We start from the raw sequence: 20607 nt of genomic DNA, 5'->3' as shown, positions 1-20607 counted from the left end.
CAGTACTCACAGCCAGGGCACCCCGGTACTCAGGGCCCACGGGTACTCACAGCCAGCGTCCAGCACAGCCAGCGCATCTGCGTGTCGAGCTTCAGCAGGTAGAGCAGCAGGAAGAGGATGGTGAGCACCGTYTCCATGCCGGCCAGCGCCACATAGGCCTTGTGTGAACCCGAGGCCACGAAGCACAGGAGGGTGGCCAGCGCCACCAGCTGCGGGACAGGAGGGGACGGGGGTCAGCGGCGGCTCGGGCCTTGCCGCGGACCCCGGGTCGCCCCCCGGCCGTACCACGCGGGCGATCTTCAGCGAGCCCCGCGACGAGCGGGGGAAGGCCCGGTCCACCTCCAGGCGCGCCATGGCGGCCGCGGGCCCGCGGGACGGCGCCGAGAGCCGGGGAGATGCCGCGGGCGATGCCGCAGGTGATGCCGGGGCCGCCGCCGGCGCTGACCCGACCCCGCCTCAGAGCGCCGGGGCGGAGGAAGTGATGGCGCGGCGGCGGAAGGGCCGGGGCGGGCCGAAGCCGGGTCCGGGCTGTGGCCGGGGCTGTGGCCGTGGCCGTGGCCGTGGCCGGGCGGCAGCGGGGATGGGACATGTGGCGGCGGGGCGCGGCCTGGGCGCGGGGCCTGCGGGGCACGGGCAGCGCCGTCCTGGGCCCCTCCACGGGCGGGCCCCGCGCCAGTGCCGCTGCCAGTGCCGCTGCCGGCCGTAAGTGCGGGGCAGAACCGTGGGGACGGGACGGGCGGCTCTGAGCTCGGCCCGGGCTCCGTGCGGCCCCTCGGGATGCGCTGGAGCGGCTCCGGGGGAGCGAGAGCGGGGTCAGACCCTGAGCCGCTCCGGGGAAGCGGGGTCAGACCCTGAGCCGCTCCGGGGCAGCAGGGTCAGACCCTGAAGCGGCTCCGGGGGTTGGGAGCGGGGCCAGACCCGGGAGCCGCTCCGGGGAGTGGGGCAGGCTGGATCTCCGATCGGGGCTGATGGCCGAGCTCCCCTGCCTTCCTCCCGTGCTTGGTGGGTGAAGGGCACTGTAACCCAGCGGAGCTTGCCACAGGTTTTATACCGCAGTTTTGAGGTGCAAGGTATGTGAATTGCTTGTTTTGAAGCTGCTCTGTAATCTTCACCCTTATCCTGCCGGGTCTGTGAGACCAGTGGGTGCTGTTCTGACCAGCCTTTCCGAAATTCACTTTTCCCCAGCGCAAACCCACTGAGGAGCATCAGGAGTAGCAAAAATCTGGTGAAAGTGTGAGCACTCACTGTCCGACTCTTGGTAGTGTCAAGGGTAGTGGTGAACTTAAGCTAAATGTGTTTCAGTCTGTGACCCGATGTGTCTGATACATGGCCTAATAACCTAAAAACCTTGAAGGTTGGTAATTAGGAAATAGCYGTGTTAAACCATAGTGAAGCTAAAAATGTGGAGGGTCTCACGTTAAGAGACTCAGTAGTAACCAAGTTATGAAAACCACCCTGATTTTAACTATTGCTTATTTCCATTCTAGATAAACACCTGCTAAAAAAAGATGCTAGAAAGAGAATTGTAAGTATTTGCATTTAGTTCAGAAAACAAAATGTGCAGCCTCTTTGTTATAATTCCRTTATAATTTGAGTGTGTGTGTATTGGCAGCTGTGGGCCATGGCTGTGTCACTGTGTGGGKTGGATCTGTCCCTGGGTCATACTCTGTGCAAGGCTATAGTCTAGTTCTGTAAATTCAAGGGAAATTGTGAAGGATTTGTGCAAAAATTGTAAGGGATAAAATTGTGAGGGCTCATGTCAGGACAGGTGGCTGTTTGGGGTCAATGCTGCATGTGTAGCCTTGCCATTGCCCTATACAACTCTCCTGGGGTTAYATATTACTTTAAGACAGTTGAGAAAAAAAATCTCTTCGTTTATTTTGGTTGTTTAGGTTTCTGAAATTAAAAATGTGATGCCTCTTGTGGTTTAATCTATCTGTATAATGGATGGTGAAATTATGGCTTCAGCTGGCATTTATTTGAAGTCTCTGAGGTGGGGTGTGGCAGAGTGAGGAGCAGCAGCAGCCCAGCAGTGACCCTGTGGAGCTCCTGGGATCCTGGGAAGGGGCTGGAAGCTGGAAGCAGGGCAGGGCTGGCTGTGGGGGCACTGGGATCCTGGGAAGGGGCTGGAAGCTGGAAGCAGGGCAGGGCTGGCTGTGGGGGCACTGGGAGGGAAGGCTGCCCCTTGCCTGACACTTGGTTTGTGTTTGCCAGGGAGGGAAGAAGTGGTGTTCTGGGGGAGTCACAGCATCCAAACGGATCCTCAGTGCCTTTCCATGAAATAACCTCTTCCCAGTGCAGGGAGCTGTGCTGCTGGAATGGGCAGGGTGCATTTTTAACATGCTCTGCCCCAGTGTGGATCTCAGAGTGACTCTGTTTTTCACCAGATCTGTATTGAGGGGAACATTGCGAGTGGGAAGACAACGTGCCTGGATTATTTTGCACAAACTACCAGCATTGAGGTACTGGATGCACATTTCTTTGTCCTCATTTCCATCATTGAGCAGCTGCTTAGACAGATCCAGCAGCTTAGAAGTGCTCTCCTTGGGTGCACGAGGAGGGAGCAACAGGTGCCGAGCCAGGGGCTTGGTGGAACATCACCCCGACTTTTTAGAGGCAAATTGCACAAGAGAAATTCAGATCACATGTAATATAGTCCTGGATGCCAAAATATCCGTAAAACCTGTGGAKCAGAGCTTGTACCTTTGTGAAATAACAGCAGTCCACAAGGCTTGGGCATGTTTGGACTTGCCTGTTTGCCTTTTCATGTCACTGAAATCTTAGATGGGTCTGGTAAAAGCAAAGTCAAGAATAACAATGTAAAAATACTGGTGTCATGTAACTGGGATCCCAGTGAATAGATGGCTTTTTTAGAAAAAGGAAAATCTGTTAGAATTGTTTCTGGAGATTTCTTAGACTGATCTGGTATTTGATTTCCTGTTGCTTAGAGCCAGGTGAGGGGAAGGGCAGGCTTGATGGATTTTAAACAGAATCACCTCAGTGAACAATTGGTTTTGTGTACAACAGATATTAATGCTTTCCCCATCAGACCCAGCAACACATTTGGTAAGTTCTAGGAGTCCTCACAGAAGTGCTGGCTTGACAGATGTTATTTGGCAATTTAACAGGAGTTATCCTTATGCAGTAATTAACTCTTAATCCCAAGGATAGCAAGCTTTAATTTGCATCTAGTGCAGTGTTTTTTAAGGAGCTAGTTAAGTTCCCAGGCTGATGAGATTTTTTAAGCCTGACTCTACAATATCATTGCAGATCTAGACCCTGTTTGAGCCAGGGTGATTTTACCTATTCAGAGTAGAAGCTTTTCTGATTAATTTGAATAATTTTGTTTGTTAGAACACAGAAATAAAATGAAAACGAGTGTGGTAGCAGTCTGATCCTCTTCTGTTGCTGGCAAGTGTTACACTCTGAAAAATTAATTTGTGAGGGGATGGGCTTGTCATTGAAATGCTAAGTGCTCTGGTAAGCTGTTCTTCCCCTTATATGACACTCACTGATTTTTACTCAAATAATGAAATTCTGTCCAAGTTTATTAGGTAATCTATCAGTGTTTAAGAATGCTAGGAAGCTGTTGTATATTGACTTTTCTCTATTTTTACCAGTGTTCATTATTACCTTTTGTGTTACAGCATTCAGTGCTGTTTTTTTAAGGGGGATGAGCTTTCCAAGACAAATCCTSAAGACTGATTTCCTGCATAAGTATTCCTTAAAAATCGTTGTAGTCTTGTGGGTTCACATGAAGTATTTTGAATCTAAGATGTGTTTAACATGGAGTAATTCTTTTTAACTAGGTTTTGAAGGAACCCTTGAACAAGTGGAGGAATGTTCGAGGTCATAATATCCTGGTAAGTGGCAGAGGTTATTTCTGCAGTTACAGTGCAGAAATTCTCTTAGCAAGACATGTGTGATGACTTTTTGTCAGCCAGCAAAACTGTCATGAAAGGTCCAAATCTCACAAATAACACATTTCCAAATCACAGTAGAAGCTCCATGAAGCAAAAGAGCTTCTGTTGGGATTAAGACATGTATGTATTTGAAATATGGCATATAAAATGTGGYTTTGGTGAGGACTGGGTCTCCAGTCGGGTGTGAGTTAAAGAAATTCCCAGGCAGGTAAGCTCTGAGTGGGGCAGTTGTTTCTAAATGTCCTTATGCCTGTTTCGGAGAGGGGAAGGATGTCACTTGAGGTGAGGGGTGCATCTGGTCAGTTGATACTGCCTGCCTGAAGTTTTGTCAACAGCTCTAGTGTCCCCAAAATAAGAAGGAGCTGGAGCTGTTGGAGCAGGTCCAGAGGAGSCCACGGAGRTKCTGGGGGGACTGGAGCCCCTCCCCTGTGGAGCCAGGCTGGGAGAGCTGGGGCTGCTCAGCCTGGACAGGAGAAGGGGGTGTGGAGACCTCCCAGCTCCTGCCAGGGGCTGCAGGGAAACCAGAGAGGGACAATTCCTCAGGGACTGCAGGGACAGGACACGGGGGGAGTGGGTACAAACTGAAAGAGGGGCAATTTAGGTTAGACATTAGGAGGAAATTCCATCTGGGAGGGTGGGCAGGCCCTGGCACAGGGTGCCYAGAGAAGCTGTGGCTGCCCCTGGATCCCTGGCAGTGCCCAAGGCCAGGCTGGACAATGCMTTGAGCAGTCTGGGATGGTGGGAGCTGTCCCTGCCCATGGCAGGTGGGTGACATTGGATGATCTTTAAGGTCCTTTCCAATCCCTTAACACTGCCTGGTTCTGTGATCCTTTACTGCTTCAGATGAGGAAAATTCAGTCCAGTGAGGTGTTGAGGGCTTCTGCTGTGTTTTGGGTGGCCAAGGCTTCTGAGAACTGTTCCCCATAGGGATGTGCCTGGGTCCCAGCTGCACACTGGCCATTGCTTGGGTGCTGGAAGTGGCTCCTGCTGTCCATTGCCTGCTTGGGGCTCAGCTCCTCTGCAGAACTCTCGTGGCTGGCAGGGATCTGTGCTTAGTCTCCACAATTTGCTGCCAACACGGTGGTGTGGACCCACCCCAAACCACACCTGCCCAAACAYGTATCAATACCATCACTGTTGGCACAGGCCCTGTGGAAAAGTGAATTGTCCCTTCCTAGGGGTTGCTGATGCCTTTCCAATTGTTGGTAAAGGGATGGGGCACGTGTTGCAGTCACCCCAGCAGCCATGGAGCACTGGGGAAGTCTGTGGACTGAAGCTGTGCTGCTGCCTTAAAACTTGTCAACCACCAGCTACTTAATGGTGTTTTATTTTGAGTGAGATCCTTTCTCTGCTGTGCAGCGTAGACTGTTGCCTGTAAGTTGTGTGTGTGTGTGTGGAATGCAGCAGTCAGGAAGTGGAAGAGTGACCTGAGAGCTGCTGTGAGGATCYTTTGGGTAGAGCAGCTGTCTGTGTTAAAGCCGTCTCTTTTTCTGAGACGCAGACCTTGCTTAGAATCATACATGATTTCTGGAGGGACTGGCTTCTGGAGAGCCTGTCAGTGCACAAAAACACAGTAGTAGATAGGGTTTTTTTTCATTACTTGGTCCTGACTATTCCATGTGCAGAAGAACTAATACATGACAGACTTCAGCCAGCCTCCCACTGCGTTTCTGTAGGGACCAGGGCCATAATTCTACCACTCCATTGTGGAGAGCAAATGGGCACTAAATCCATGTCAAACGTGGTGTTAGCTGTTTCAGTGCACTTCTTAGAGCAGTGCTGTTGTAGTGCAAAAGCTTTGGCCTAACAGATGTTYGTCTGTCTTGCTTCCACCTGTGACCCCAGGGCTTAATGTACCAGGATGCATCGAGGTGGGGGATAACTCTGCAGACCTATGTCCAGCTGACCATGCTGGAGCAGCATACCAGGCCCATGGTAAGGAAACTTCTGTTTTMATTTTGAAAGTTTAGGTGTGGTTATGAGTGCTAAATCCTTTTAACCTTGTATTTGAAAGTTTAAGTGCTGTGTTCATTCTTTGTTCCTGCAGTGAGTGGGAATTTCTGTGGTGCAGACATTGATGTGCTCTGTGTGTRCTCTGGGGGTGGAGCTCTGCCTTCTGCCAGCTCAGAACTTCCCCAGACTAATGCTGCTGTTTGGGCACACCCTCAGCTGTTAGACTTGCACAAATATCTTCCTCATTTCATGGCARTGACTTGTCTGTAATTTCATGATTTCAGATCTTTGGCAAACACCAAGTAATCTTTAGTTAGAATTCATTCTGCTGCTTCATGCTTTCTAATACAAATTTAGCCATTGATTCTTCCGTTTATGCAAAATACTYCCACTACCATTTTCTATTTCTTTTCTCAGATGGTTTACATCCCTTTTTTTTCTTGTCATTTTTTTTAATATTAATTTTCGCATTCTGCTTTTTATCAAGATTTGTTCATTTTTTTCCTTTCAAGCACCCTTTGTTCCATTCTGTGCTGTCTTCCATTCCCCAATTACAAGATCTGATTTTAGATGCCATGTGTATATCTTAGTGATTGTTCCTATGTTTTGCTTTTTGCATTTGTGTCAGGGCAAACTTTCAGCAGTGCCACACACTGCACATATAATCAGTGGGKTTTTGGAAGAGGTATTTTTCCAAGAAATGCTGTTCTGTTGCAGGAAAAATTAATTCAAAAATTTTTGAGGATTTCCCTGCATTTCAGTCTGAGCTTTGTTGTCATTTGAGCCTTGCTGAAGCCATTTTTGCATCACTGATGTGTAGAAAGCTGGATTAGAACCTGCTCTGCCAGGTTGCCTTGCTCTGCCAGGCCCAGGAGTGTCAGAGGATGTCCCTGCTCCAACATGAAGTGCTGGTGGAGCACATGCAGGGCTTGCTAAGGCCATGGTTCTGTCAACTGCACTTCTTTTAAAAGTCCTGTTTTCCTACTCGAGTGTGTCTGATGTCAGCCCTCTGCTGTGACCCAGCAGCACATGGGATGGGGCAGCAATCTGGGGAGCTGTAGGTCCTGTTGTGTGGCAGATCCCGAGTGGATTGCTGCTTTTCTGTAGCCTGGAATGCTGAGCACTTACCTTTAAACTGGTGTGTGAATAACAAATTGTGTATGAGCAACAAATAATGTGTTTTTTGTAATGTGTTTAATAACGCAGTGACCAGCAGTAAGAGCAGGAGTTCTTGTTTTTCTGTTCCCACCCTCCCACTTAGTTTGTTCATCACCASATCTGAAAATTCTGTGTTTCATATGATGTGCCCTGAGTGTGAAGAGAAACAAGCATGCTGAAAAATGTACAGTGTCAAGTTTTCTGTTGCAGATTTCTCCCATAAGGATGATGGAGCGATCGATTCACAGTGCAAAACACGTTTTTGTGGAAAATCTGTACCGAAGGTATGAGAAACAGTTTCCTACTTTATTTTCTTGAATTAATTATTTTTAAGATATGTATAATCAACTGATAATTTCTGTGGTGATGTGCATTTAAGTGGCCTGTGGAATCTATCAGTTCTTTGTTGGAGTGGCAGTGTGTTTATTATGGGATGTGTTRCCCTGTAGGACACTGGAAAACCTTTTTCAGCAGTGCTCCTGTATATTTAGAACTCAGTGTTATTTAGGCACCTGTTAAATTTATCTGCTCTCCAGCTGAATACCAGAATCTTGCTTGAATCAAACACATGCTGGACAGGTAAAAAACCATGAGAATATAATGAATAACATTGTAGGAGGGAGAGAAGTGGGCAGTGTTATCCAACCTGGCATCCAGGATTAGCACTTCTTGYAAGCAGGAACTCAAATCCTGTGTTCAGATTCAGGATTGAAAGGATCAAAATAGACTGCAAACCTTGGTAGGCCTGTGAGTGAAGAAAGAATAATCACCTATTACCTGCCCAAGGTATAACTTATCCATCCCAAGGTAACTGAAATAGCTCAGGAATCAGCACTGGGGTTTGTGGTTTTTTTTGGTTGCCTTTTTTTTTTTGTTTTGTTTTGTTTTGTTTTGTTTTGTTTTGTTTTGTTTTGTTTTGTTTTGTTTTGTTTTGTTTTGTTTTGTTTGAAATGTTGATCTGTTCAGAAAGGTATGCAACAGATGGATTTTAGTGTGTTTTTCAGAGGCTTTAAGGGACAAACCCAGTTTGTTGCCACAAGGTGTCATCCATGCTGCACGAGCACCTGTCTGCCATGGGAATGGCTTTGGAAGTTGGGAGAGACACACATTATTTATTCCAGTCTRTGCCCAGTGCAAGCATCCTGSAATATCCTCWTTTTTAATTACTSACTTAYTTKTTCRTTGCAGACAAAGTGYTTTTTTYCCAGAGACTTAGATGCTGAGAGGTTGAGTCTACTTGGGTCAACTCTGTGAATTRATTTAATAATAACATTTTTAAGGGCATCTAAAGTGTTTTGTAGCTTCGGCACTTTTTTAATGTTGGATTAAAGGCATTTGCTTTGTTTGGTTACAGCAAGCTAGAAGGCAGCTGATAGTACCAACGTCAAGCCAAAAAAAAAGGTTGTGTCAAAGGATTATAAATAAAACAAGGACTATTTGAGGAATGTATGAAAGTGACTATTTCATGTCACATTAAAAAAATGAGTAAATCTGGCTGTAGTAGGGGAATTTTGAATGTGTGCAAGATGTGCTGTAGGTGAGCACTGCAGTTCACTGTCCCTCTGAATCCATCATTAGTTACGATGGAAAGCTCGGTCTGTTAATGTTGAACTTGGGCAGTAAAAACTTTACTTGGTACGAGTCAAATGTCAGCAAACTTTGGAAATGAAAGCACCATTTTGTGCCTTTTATATTCTCCGTATCTCTATGGATCTTGAGCCAGAGTCCTCACAGGGTTACCCAGGGCAGGCAAAGTCTTGTTTTCTGCAGGGCAGGGCAGTGCAGAATGGACTGGGACGTATCCATGTTTTAGGATAAGAACAGTGAAGCTTTTTCTTATTTCCAATTCCTTTTAAACTTCTTTTTTTCCCCATCTCTCCTGGAGAAAAGCAGCAGAATCAAAATGTGGCTTATGCCCTGCTGCCCAGAACTGATGAATTACAGGAGTAGCAGTGACCAGTGTTACCCCATCTCTGGATGGCAGTTTAGGACAGGAGCTGATACAAATAGGGATTTGGTTTTTTTTCATACTTAGGGAAATATCTTTCTGTATTACCTTTGCTCAGTTTTGCCAGTGATCAAARCATGTTGCCAGGGGAGTGGTTTAGAAATCTGTGGAGTATTTTTCTTCAGTCCTATTTAAAATGGCACAACTGGTCTTAATCATTCAACTGAAGAGCACTCCCAACTCCATCTTTTTAAAAATTTTTCTGTTGCAGAAGGATTTAGGAAAGAGTGTGGAGTATGTGTTACTGTCAGCCGTTTCGAAGATAGGATACTGTAAAATTAGAAATATTTGACAATCRGGAATATGGTAATAAGTGAAAATTCACATACTATTAAAATACAGTATGTGAGTCTTAACATGTCCTCTCTAACTCCCTTTTACTTGAGTTGTCTGATATTTTGTTATTCTTGCTGAGRTACCTTTGGGACATTTGTCTCCAACATTCCGTTGGAGATGTTAGATTCTGCTCTAAATTCAGAATTCTAGTTAAGCAGGTGGAGTATTTCACTACTCTTTCCACAAATGTTTCGTAGAGTGGGAGTAAATTATTCTTTTGCTGCCTTTTACTGTGACTCTGTAAGGAATTGCTGGTGCTGCTTAGTAAATGCAGCCCTTCGGGTGACATGCCCTGGGATACAYTGGAACAAAGAACCTGAGCAATAAATACCATTGACACGAATTTATTGTTATTGTGTGAAWGTCACTGAGATAATGTTTTTCTTCCTAGTAATTATTTCTTAACTTAGTGAAGAAAATAATGTTTCTAAGTGCTAATAATATAAACTTTATAAGTACTTAAAAAAAAAGAAAAATATTCAATTTTTCTATTGTATAAACAATGGTTTATATGGCCTTCAATTTGGGTGGGCATAATGTTGGTCATTTTTTTTAATTTCACATCTGTTGGAGTAAATGGGGAGTGATTCTAGTCAGGTGAACAAAATGAGAGTTTGGAATTGATCTCAGCATGCTGCTCAGTGAGTGATRTCTCTTGTGTTTGTTCAGTGGAAAAATGCCAGAGGTGGATTATGCTGTCCTAAGTGAATGGTTTGACTGGATCCAGAAGAACATCGATGTTTCAGTTGATTTGATAGGTACCGTTTTGATGGGGCTGGAGGGGTATTTTTGTGGGTGGTTTCCTTTCTGGGAGAAAAAATCGTTCTTATTTCTTGGCTCATAAATAATCCCATTATTYAGTATAAAAGTGAACACAATCAGAYRGCTTGGSTTTGTGGATGGTTCATGGATTGATTGATTGATGGTAGTGCCAAAGGGGAGGTTCAGTGGTGGTACCCAAATCAGGATTCTTCCCTCCTGCAGTTTGTGAAGTGAGTTTCTTCTTAGCTTTTAAAGCAGATCCTTGCACATAACTATTAAAATTTCTGTTACTACAGTTTACTTGCAGACATCTCCTAAAGTTTGTTATGAGAGGCTAAAGACACGATGCAGGGAGGAAGAAAAAGTCATTCCCCTGGTAAGGAGTTCCTCTGATATATRTGGTTACAAGGAGCTTTGTAAACAGACTGATTCAAATCTAAATACTAAAATTATATCCTGAGTATATTGCCAGAATGTGGTGCAGYTGTTTCCACTGGAGACTAATCCCTGAGTATTGAATTTTGATTTATTTTTGAAAAATGATCTGTCATGCATGTAGACTCTCCCAAGTGTTCTGTTCTAGTTATCAGTCCACCATAGCTGACTTTGGGTGCAGTGTCAATCTTCTCTAAGACATAAAACTCAATTGCTTTTGTGCCATGAAATGGAGTAAAAGCACCCAGATGGAGCACAGATACCTGGGCATGCAGGTGCTAAGATCTACCTGGGCACTTTGCTGTCTGCTSTCACCAGGATCTTTGTGCATGAAAAGTGTCTGCTGTGGCTGAAAAGAAGCAACTCCTTGAAACTCTGAGCTTGGGAATCTGCTTTAAAATTAGGTGTGATAGTGGAACAAAGACTTCCTGTGCCAGTTTACAGAAAGGCTTCTAAAGACACCTGACCAGAAGATGCAGTTCCCTCTGCAGACACAGCATATCCTCTGCATCTCTGGTGGTGGAAGGCTCAGGAGGAGCAATTTTCAGTTGAAGATCTGTGCAAAGAGCCAAATTTTRGGCCATGTGGAATTTTCTTTGAGAATAAATCCTCCTGTAATGGATTTGAAGAGCCCTTRTGTTATTTTGCAGCTCTGCTGAAGAGAAGTGGAGCAGTTATGAATGAACAAAGTGAAGTGRTCTCCAGGAAGAAAAAAAGAGTTGATGACAGCAAAAGAGCTTTTAGAGGAAATTGAGTTACAWGAAAGTGAACTGGGAATTGTAGGGAAATATATTGACACAGAAAGTGCCTCCCATGCATCTTCTTTGCAGSCTTGTCCTTACTGCCCTTGTATTTTTCACTGTAAAATCTTCAATCACATTTTACCTGTGGGAGAGAATCRTGGTTGCTTGATCTTCAAAGGCACTGAGAGCTCTGTGCTCCTGTAAGYTGTGTCTTTGAGATCTTCATGGAGTTACTAAACTTTATACTGGGAATTAATTTTTCTCAAAAACCTTCTGATGCTTTTTATTTTTTCTTAGAGCAAAATATCTGAAGCAGGCTTTTATATGTGTCCCTTAACTGCTTCCCAAATGGATAAAGATTGCARTGTGTGTTGCATCCCTGGGCAAATGTGTTATTGCAGTGTCTCTTTTCTAGGAATATTTAGAAGCTATTCACGAGCTCTATGAAGAGTGGCTCATTAAACGAGCGCTGTTTGARATTTCCTGCCCAGTACTTGTGAGTATTATTTTAATTACAGCCAATTAGGCATGCAGGGGATTGTGCTTTCCAAATAATAAAAGCATTGTTTAGTGGTAAAAGTAAATAAATCTGCTTTTCTGRTAAGTTTTGGAGAAGGACAGCCTCAGAGAAATGTGGTGTTAGTGTGGGGTCTGCCATCTCCAGTGGAGTTGCAGGGGCTGTTCACTGGGATTGGTTGCAGGATCAGCCACGTAGCTTTTCAGGGAAGGCCAAATTCCCAACAGAAGGCAGCTTGGACACATCCCTAGGAATATCCCAGYTGGGCTTCACTGTTCTGTTTTGCTCAAAAGAAACCATGTTTTATGRTGTCAGTTATTTCCAATGTTCATGTTCTTCTTTCCAAGGTTATTGGAGCTGATCATGACATGCAGAAAATGATAGAGAAGTATGAAGAAAACCGGGACCAAATACTGAACCCACCTAACAGACAACACCATTTATAGGAGTCTATGATTGTTGTATAAAAAATAATCTATGAAGCTGCTTTGGTATTTTTAATATTTAAATATAATGGGTATTGTTTTTGCACTATGCTTTGTAGAATGTTGTGGACTTWCTGCTCTGGAATGATCACATACCAATCAGGAACAGAATATGAGCCAATTCCCTTTGTGTTTTTAGACTCACCATCAGCTTTAGTGTGTCAGTTCTCTTCAGCTAAAATATGGCTGTTTCTTTCATTTCCCACTTCACTGCTGCTTCCTAGAAGTAAGTTTAGTTTTTTTTTTTCCCCAAAGACAACCCTGTTTTTGTAATTTGAAATAAACTGTTTGTTACAATGCCCCTATGAGGGAGGGTAACTGAGGTTCCTCTTAATAAATAACCCCGTTGGGGTGAACTGGGGTGAAACCACTAAATGACCAGTGTGTGCACGAAGGAGGTTTATTTAACACAGCCAGCCCGTTCCTGGTGCCCAGCAGGTGCCCAGTAGCTCATCCTGAATGTGATCACATAGCACATACAACCAKGGGATCAGACCCAGCCAGCAWGGATTTAGGAAAGGCAGGTCCTGCCTGGCCCACCTGATCTCCTTCCATGACCAGGTGACCCTCCTGGTGCATGAGGGAAGGGCTCTGATGTGTCTCCCTGGAATTCAGAGGCTTTGACACCCTGTTCTRTGGCATCTCCTGGCAAAGCTGCAGCCCCCAGCTTGGACAGGGGCATTCCTGGCTGGCTAAGAACTGGCTGAGGGCTGGGTGGGGTGGTAGGGAGTGCTGCTGCTTTTGGTTCCCATAGGATCAGCACTGGGACCAGTCCTGTTAACATCTTTTCTGATGATCTGGAGGAGGGCACCAAGTCTACCATTCACAAACTGGGGGATGACACCCAGTGGAATGGGAGTGTGCATCTGCTGCAGGGTGGGCAGGCTCTGCAGAAGGACCTGSCCTGGATCCTGGGCCAAGATCACCACCTTAAGGTTCAACAGGGCCAAGTGCAGGGTCCTGCACAACAATCTCCTGCAGCTCCAGGCTGGGGCAGAGGCTGGAAACCTGGACATGGCACTCAGTCTCTGGGCTGRYCTTAGCTTAGCCTCRATGATCTCAGAGGTATTTTCCAACCTCAATGATTCTGTGATTTRAAAACGATTTAATTGCAGCAGAAAGGAGGGGTGCAGCTGTATACAAAAACAAAAATCCCACAAGGGAAGGCAAGGGCATGAGGAGATAGTGGAAAGATACAATAGAAAGATATCCTACTTGTGGATCCAGTGACAAGGCTGGATTGTTGGAATCTTGGTATGGTTGGAGCAGTGGTTGGAGTCTTGATCCCTTGGGGCGGGACCAACCAAATAAAAATTTCAGAGGGTTGCAGACATTCCATTTAGCATGGGAAGAGCTGGATCCTTCCCCAGGGAAAAGATGCTTTGTATCTGATGTAACACTGTGGGCCAAGCAGGGCTTTTGGATGGAGCCTTCAGGGGCACTCTGGGGGCCTGGGTGGTCTCATTCCCCCCCTGTGGTTCTTGCCCACCCCTGATCCCACTGCTGCACTGGTGCTGTGTGGGCACAATGGAGCTGAACAGTAAAGTGGCTCCAGGGAGTGCTGCCCTACCCTCTAGTCCTTTGTTCCCCTTTCCAGGCACATCCTGAGTGGCCATCAGCACCTGAGGCACAGCAGGGCATCAACTCCTTCCTGCCCGGGCTTTACACAGCTCCATACAAGAGGTGGGATGTTCATTGTTTTATTACTGGAGGACACAAACGAAGTGCATTGAGTTRCAGTAGCTGTTAAATAGGTCTTACCAGTTTGAAATGGTGGGTCTTGCTCTAATCTTATCAGTGCAATTTCACTGAAATCAGGAAGTTCCTTCTGCTGTATGGGACATCACTATATCTTAGTTCTGAAGGTAACTATGCACTGGTAGTTCCACTGAATTCAGTGCAAAAAAAAAGAAAAAAACTCATCAAAACATAGTTTTTGTAAGTGATTGCAGAATGGTCCTGAGTTTTTTTTTTTCCATCTAGGTTTTTATAGAGGGCTTATTTTGTGTTCATGAGATCCCCAGCCCTGCTGTGGTTGAGCTGAGCAATAGTGAAAATACAGGATGCATGGGACTGTGCTATTCTTCAAATGTTTATTAAAAAACTGTAGAATTAATTGATTTCTTAACTGTTTTACATTCTTTGATTTTGCTTCTTTTTATATTAAAAATTACAGATGGTTCTTTAGGTTTATACAGTGATCAGTTTATGATGACCTGCAGTTACCTGGAGAGTAGAGAAAACCAGTGGGGGTTTCATGCTTGGGGTCATTAGCTCAAGTGTTGAGTTGTCCTTCACTTGTGCTTTGCCCCCAGGATGTTGTCTCCAAGGAATCCCTTTAACGCAGCACTTGGAACTGTTTTCACATTACTTTTCCTGGGTAATTTTGGGGGAATGATCCCTGAAGTACACAACGTATTATTTCCCCTACTGGTTTTGGTTGGTTTAGCTGGAGCAAASAAGGCCTCATTAGCACTCATTACAGACATTTGTCTGGCACATCGCAGGACAGAAACATTCAGTTTTATGGCTTTTCAGCAACATCTGATGGTGCTACTTTTGGAGATCACCCCTTTTTGTAAAGTTATAGTTTGCCTAAAAACCATTGTACTGAAAGAACCACACCAAGTCAGGAATTGTAGCTCTAAAGCTGTATTGGGTAGGTTATTTGTTTTTTCTAAATCACTGCAACTTAATTAATAATGAGTGCACTGAGAGAGCATTTCCTAGTGAAGTACTAAGTTAGTACTAAAGCTTGTGATCCCAATAATGCCATTCTATTGCTCTGTTGTACATCTTTAGAATTCTAGCTTAAAAGTAAGATTTTGTGTGCTAATTACCTTACTTATTGCAGTTTATTTGTAGGAGGATAGTAGTTATCCTTGATACCTTCTGTTAAACTTTCTTCTATAGAGTCCAAAAGAACTATTTCTTTGGAAATTATTCTATATGTTTGAAGTTCAGTCATTTGCAGTTTGCTCTTAATTCTAATTTCACTATGGATATATATTATGCACAGTACAGAAAATGTCACAGGTTTAGTCAAGAGATCTTACAGCCCAAAGGATGTTTGTCAGGACACAGCCCTGTGAACACCTTTTGTTCCTAACACCCATTTCTCAGGACCTCATCCAGAGCTAAGGCAGTGCTGTCACCTGGTGTGGGCAAAGTTCTGTTCCTCCTACACTGCTGCAATCAGAGGATAGTTGACAGAATTTCAAGCATTAGTTATTCAAAAAGCAAATGTTTACATTTTAGTTTCTGAGGTTTTTCTAGTCTAATCCATATGTGCGCCTCTGAATTTTTTGGGGGTGAAAGTCAATAATAACTGATACTAAATCAATTTCACCTAATATTTTACCTATACATGAAACAAGGCATTTTTTAACATTCAAAACATAGCCCCATATTAGCTACTGGGAAGAAAATTAACTCTACCCCAGCCCAAACCAGCACATGTTTCAGTGCTACTGGAAAAGCTACCAGAAGCAGCATTAAAGTGTCTTTCTAGATAACAAGTTCATCACAGAATCCAGAATCTTTAGGGTTGGAAGGGACCTCTGAAGGCCACCCACTCCAAGCCTTGCCCAGGCAGGTGACACAGGAGTGTGTCCAGTTGGGTTTGGAATTTCCCAGAGAGGAAAACTCCAAAGCCTCCCTGGGCAGCTGTTCCAGGGCTCTGTCCTCTCCAGGGAAAGAAGTTCTTCCTCATGTTGAGGTGAAATTTCTTGTGTTTTAGTTTATGGCCATTGCTCCTTGTCCTGTTGCTGGGCACCATCCAAGAGTCTGGCACCATCCTCTGATACCCCTTGGTGATATTTGTATACAGAAGCACTGAAGACTGTGTTTAAGTACAGCAGCAGCATGCTTTTCTAATGAATTAAATGCTGTGTGTGRCACAGGCTCTCGATGCTGGGACTGCAGTTTGCAGCTGATCCAACACTCCTGAGCAGGATATCACACAGCACTCCTACCTGCAGGATATCCCTGATCCTGGCTCTGCTGCTCACTGGGATCCTTCTCTGAGCAGACTTTGTTTCTGCCACTAAAATAGCAAAAAATGAGACTTCTCCCTTTCATTTTACTGAGACAAACTGRCTTTGAAAAATTCTGTGCACTCCTGCTGCATAATTAAGTGTAAAGGAGCAGGGGCAAGGGAAATGGCAACAGTAGCTGGACCTCTCTCTTCTGGTGGCAGTGAACAGTTACCGTGCTCAAGGCTTCTCTTGAAATTTGTGGTGGTGGCCACAAAATACTTAGGTAACAAATGGAGGCAGATATAAAACCTGTAACACACTTTAATGCCTCTACGAAACCCGAGTGTTCACAGGGCTGTTTCCCTCTTTAAAGCTAAAGGAATGTTATTAAACTTTTTAAACCTGTTTTCAACAGAAGTCAGGAGGAAGATAAGCTCAGACAGAGCTTCAAAGGAATGCAGAGAGTTAACACGAGTACACTCCACCGCTCCAGTATGGCATTTGTAAAGCTATAAAGTTGGGTCCTCTGGTTTAGAATTTCCCTTTACTGGAAGAGTATTTCAGGAACAGGTCTGTGAAGGAAAAAAAAAGTAATATGCCCAACTGAAGAAACTGGTCTGGCATTAAGAACAGCCAGAAGGAATCTGACTGATGAATTACATGGATCTAGATTTATGGAGGTTGCCTACCCTTTAGAAAGGTGACCATTCAGGTTTCCTTGCCATAGGGGCCATTATCAATTTGTGTAACTCCTGTTTTTTACTGTCCCAAAGTAACAATGTGGCTTTGGGTTTTTTAAAAAACTGTTTTGATAAAGCTAATCACCTCCTTGAAAACAGGATCAAGGCCACAGGTAAATTACAAATAAAGCACTATAGACTCAAGTGTGATGGCACAACATTCCTGGGTCAGTTGTGTCAATGATGACATAAGGCTCCTGCGTGTCAGTCACTGGTGAGTTACAGTTCTCTCCTTCCATGCTGTCAGCAGAGTCACGTCCAGGCTGCACCAGGTTCCTCCTGCCCTGTGTGCTGGTCCTGCTCCCGTGTGAAGGCCGGACATCAATACTTTGGGGGGGGATGTAGGTGAGGTTGGGGGGCTCTCTAATGTGCCTGAAGCACTCAGAAGCTGGGTGTGCCTTAGCAGCATCCATGAACAGTCTCCTGCTGTCAGAACCAGTAGTGGAATCCTCTGTGTGCCCAGCAGTACAGCACAGACCTGAAGATGGCTCACCATGTGAAGCTGCTCTGTTGTGCAGCTCAGCATCAGTCAGGTATGTATGTTGTATTTTGGAGTGATTAAATTCTCTAATGTGCCTGTCACTTGTTCTGGCATATGCCATTGCCTCAGGCTGGCCAGTTTCCTCTACTGGATAGGTAAGCTCTTCTTGAGCATCCTTGATTTGTAGTTTGGTGAAGGTTAAAGACAGCTCACAAACTTCCTCTTTCCTGGGGATGCTGCAGTTTTGGGCAGAGGCAAAGTCCTTGTAGGGCAGAGACTTCAGCTCAGTGGGTTCATCACTGGGGGCCGGGTCTACACAATTTATGGCGTCATTAATTTCTGCTTCAATTGATTCTTCCGGGACTTCTGGAGCTTCAAACTCCAAGGTGGTTTTGCTGTCACAGGAGCTGTCAGCAAACATGGCAAAGGCTGGGGGGCCGCTGGCTCCTGGGGACAGAGGTGCAGGCCTGAGAGCTCGTGCAGCTGACTCTGCAGCCACTGCCAAGGCACACTCCTCACTCAGACTGGCTCTTGGCTCCTTTTCCAAAGCCTTTGGAGAGAGATTCTCACTGAAGATGGGTGTTTGTGCTATGACAATGTCACTGTATTTGATCAGGAAGTCCTCGCTGTCTGAGCACTTGCCCGGGAGATATGCCGTGGTACCACCTTGCTTTTGGTGCTCCTGGAGGCTGCTGGGGGATGCAGCTGCTGACTGAGCCACGTCCCCTTTGATCCTCGGATTCCCAGAAGCTTCAAAGGGTACAGCACAGGTAGCTGAACATTTCTGCTGGGGAGCAAGGCACAAAGATGTCTTACTGTTCCCTTCATTTTCCAGACTTCCAGTGTCTCCTCTCTGGGGTGTCTGATCTTCCTCATCCTTCTCTCCTTGATGCTGATGTGTTTGTGCTCCCTGCTGCAGACTCTTCTCCAAATTGTCATGTTTTTCTTCATTTGTCATTTCGAGGATGGCTTCACACTCGATTCTTGCCAGGAATATTTCAAATGCAGTCTGCTTTGTTTCCTCATYGTCTCTCTTTTTGACAAGTGAAAACTCTGTCGCTGTAGTTGCAACGTAACCAATTTTCTCCAGGACTGCTTTCAGAATGTCCTCGGGGAGCACTGGCTGGATATAGTAGACAAAATTCCCGGTGAAAGTCTGAAACAGAATGCAACATGGAAAAACTGCTGAACACTGTGGGAGTGGGGTGCAGCGAAGTGTGAAAAGAGCTGATTTCCTAAAGACGAAAAATTCTTCAAAACTTGCTTACAGCTTTCAAAAAACTGCATTCCTAGAAGTCTGAATTTTGAATTGCAGTGAGTGAGGCTTTTCTAACAGCACTATTTTGGCAGCCTGTCAAGCATTATAGCTTTGCTACAGCACATCAGTTTCTGTGAAGTGATGCCAGTTTAAACCTGCTGGGCTCTTGGCTAAGAGTACCAGTATTCAGAAAGGAAGAGAGTAAGGAAATCATTTGAGTCAAACTAGAGAAACTCAGAAATAAACTTTATGTGTTCTACTGAATGTAAGCTTTTTAAACAAACAAAGGCTSATACACTGAATCGATGAGGTCTTTTTCTAAAGAAACAGACATGATGCACTCACTGTTAATCACATTTCTGAACTGGTGACAAGCCTGTAACATTTTGTTTTCCATGGTTCAGACTCCTGCTGTGAACTTCACTACCCTTGAATTAAACTGCYATTTTTTGAAAGCACCTTTCAGGAGAGAAAGAAATGTTGCCCAAAAACCTCTCTTTGCAGAAGCTGTCTGCAAAACACAACTAAAGGGCAGCTGCTGTGCGACAACTTAAAAATGGGTCAACATTTGCTTGGTTTTAGAGCTACCCCAGGCACAAGACCTAGAGTGTAAAGTGGAAATGGTTTTTGGTTTTGTCCGAAACCATGTGATAGGAGAGACTGTGTTAATCTAAGCATGACCAACTCCTGGCAAGTCAGGACAGAACAGAGGTGGGAATGCAGAGTCAAGACTTGCAGAAGGTRGGTACTTTGTTTTCAGGATGCCCAGCTTGGGACAGACCAAGGCTGACCCCTGAGCATTACTGTTACAAGCAGGTGGTTCAGGAGAACAAAACTGACCCCCAAAACGGCCACAGTATAGAGCAGGACTGAGCCTCAGTCCATTCTCAGATCAATTTGTCAACAGGGCTTTGCACTCCCCACCTTCTATTCCTTCTAGAGGGGGAGCAGCTGCAGTCATGGCAGGGACATCAGAGCAGGTGAGAGGCAGGAATTGGGAGATACTTTTTAACTTTTTATCAAACCTGTATGTGCTAAGGTACTGGTTGTTCACCAACTTGCAAGAGAAGTTCAAGCCTGCAGCAGGCTGTTTTGCCCTTTYGGTCACCCACAGTGGTCTTCAAAATTTAATTTTAATGCAACCTAGGATTCTCATGTCAGGAAAAGCTGAACCCACTGAGTGTAGACCTGACTGTCTAATGCYTTGCCCTGTTTTAGGGAGATGAATGAGAAGAACAGGAATCTGCAGCTGTTTGGGAATCTACAGATGATACCTAAGTGCAGGAAGAAGCAGAGAAATGGCTCTTCCTCACCAGCACCTGTTGCCCAAGCAAGAGAAACAAGTTTGCCCTTGGGTATTCTGGGGATTCTGTTTAAATTCAGCATGTGTGAAGATGGCTGTGTCTTCTGGGCAATGAGACATGCTCAGTGTGCTGGGGAAGTGAGGTAAGCGTGACCACCTTGCTGCAAAAAGCAACAGCATTTCCTCTTTCCAAGGGACTTTCCCTGCCTACTCCACCAGCTGCAGGCTCTGAGGTGGGATGTGGGGCCAGAGAGACACTGGCCCACCTGGCTTTTGGCACAAAGCCCCTGGAGATGGCCACTKCTGAMAACATCCCTGCTTATAGGAAGATTYTGATTAAAGCTCAGTGCAATGAGAGGCAAAGCCCTTCAATGTAGCTTTTACTTTCTCTACTGTCTCACCACAACCGAGGGGCTCTGTTTCCAATTCCCAGAGCTGCTCTGCACTCCTGGTCTCAGCGAGGACAAGGCCTGTGAAGGCCAGTGAACACCTCTGAGCGGCCCTGCACCGCGCTGGACACCCTGCCCC

At 45.3% G+C, this 20607-nt stretch overlaps 3 protein-coding genes across 4 annotated transcripts in view; 1 reads left to right on the top strand and 2 right to left on the bottom strand.

The window, feature by feature from the left end:
• Positions 1–354, bottom strand: part of CKLF (chemokine like factor) — a 3593-nt gene extending 3239 nt beyond the window's left edge. The window contains exons 1-2 of the mRNA XM_057372662.1: positions 286–354; positions 51–209 (exon numbers count right to left, since the gene is read on the bottom strand). Of these exons, the coding sequence (XP_057228645.1) occupies positions 51–209; positions 286–354 (228 nt within the window). The remainder of the gene's footprint in view (positions 1–50; positions 210–285) is intronic.
• TK2 (thymidine kinase 2) lies at positions 353–12625 on the top strand. Of its 2 annotated transcripts, none has more exons than XM_057372663.1 (10): positions 353–416; positions 1488–1525; positions 2388–2462; positions 3810–3863; positions 5769–5858; positions 7245–7318; positions 10048–10136; positions 10437–10516; positions 11734–11814; positions 12183–12625. In XM_057372663.1, exons 1-10 carry the CDS (start codon positions 353–355, stop codon positions 12279–12281), a joined length of 744 nt encoding a protein of 247 aa, XP_057228646.1. In that variant the 3' UTR covers positions 12282–12625. The 2 variants fall into 2 exon arrangements, with proteins under 2 accessions (XP_057228646.1, XP_057228647.1); XM_057372664.1 differs by lacking the exon at positions 353–416 and adding an exon at positions 517–702.
• A 1261-nt stretch (positions 12626–13886) lies between these two features.
• On the bottom strand, positions 13887–20392 carry LOC130577363 (uncharacterized). Its single transcript, XM_057372657.1, has 2 exons — positions 20346–20392; positions 13887–18753 (listed from the first exon to the last, which is right to left on the bottom strand). Exons 1-2 carry the CDS (start codon positions 20390–20392, stop codon positions 17178–17180), a joined length of 1623 nt encoding a protein of 540 aa, XP_057228640.1. The 3' UTR covers positions 13887–17177.
• Positions 20393–20607: the final 215 nt, after the last annotated feature.

This window comes from Malurus melanocephalus, unplaced genomic scaffold (assembly GCF_030028575.1).
Source record: "Malurus melanocephalus ecotype Western Australia unplaced genomic scaffold, MMel_1.1 scaffold_176, whole genome shotgun sequence".
Taxonomy (NCBI): Eukaryota; Metazoa; Chordata; class Aves; order Passeriformes; family Maluridae; genus Malurus; species Malurus melanocephalus.
Note: the sequence above shows the minus strand (reverse complement) of the source record. Positions and strands in the feature narration are given on the sequence as shown.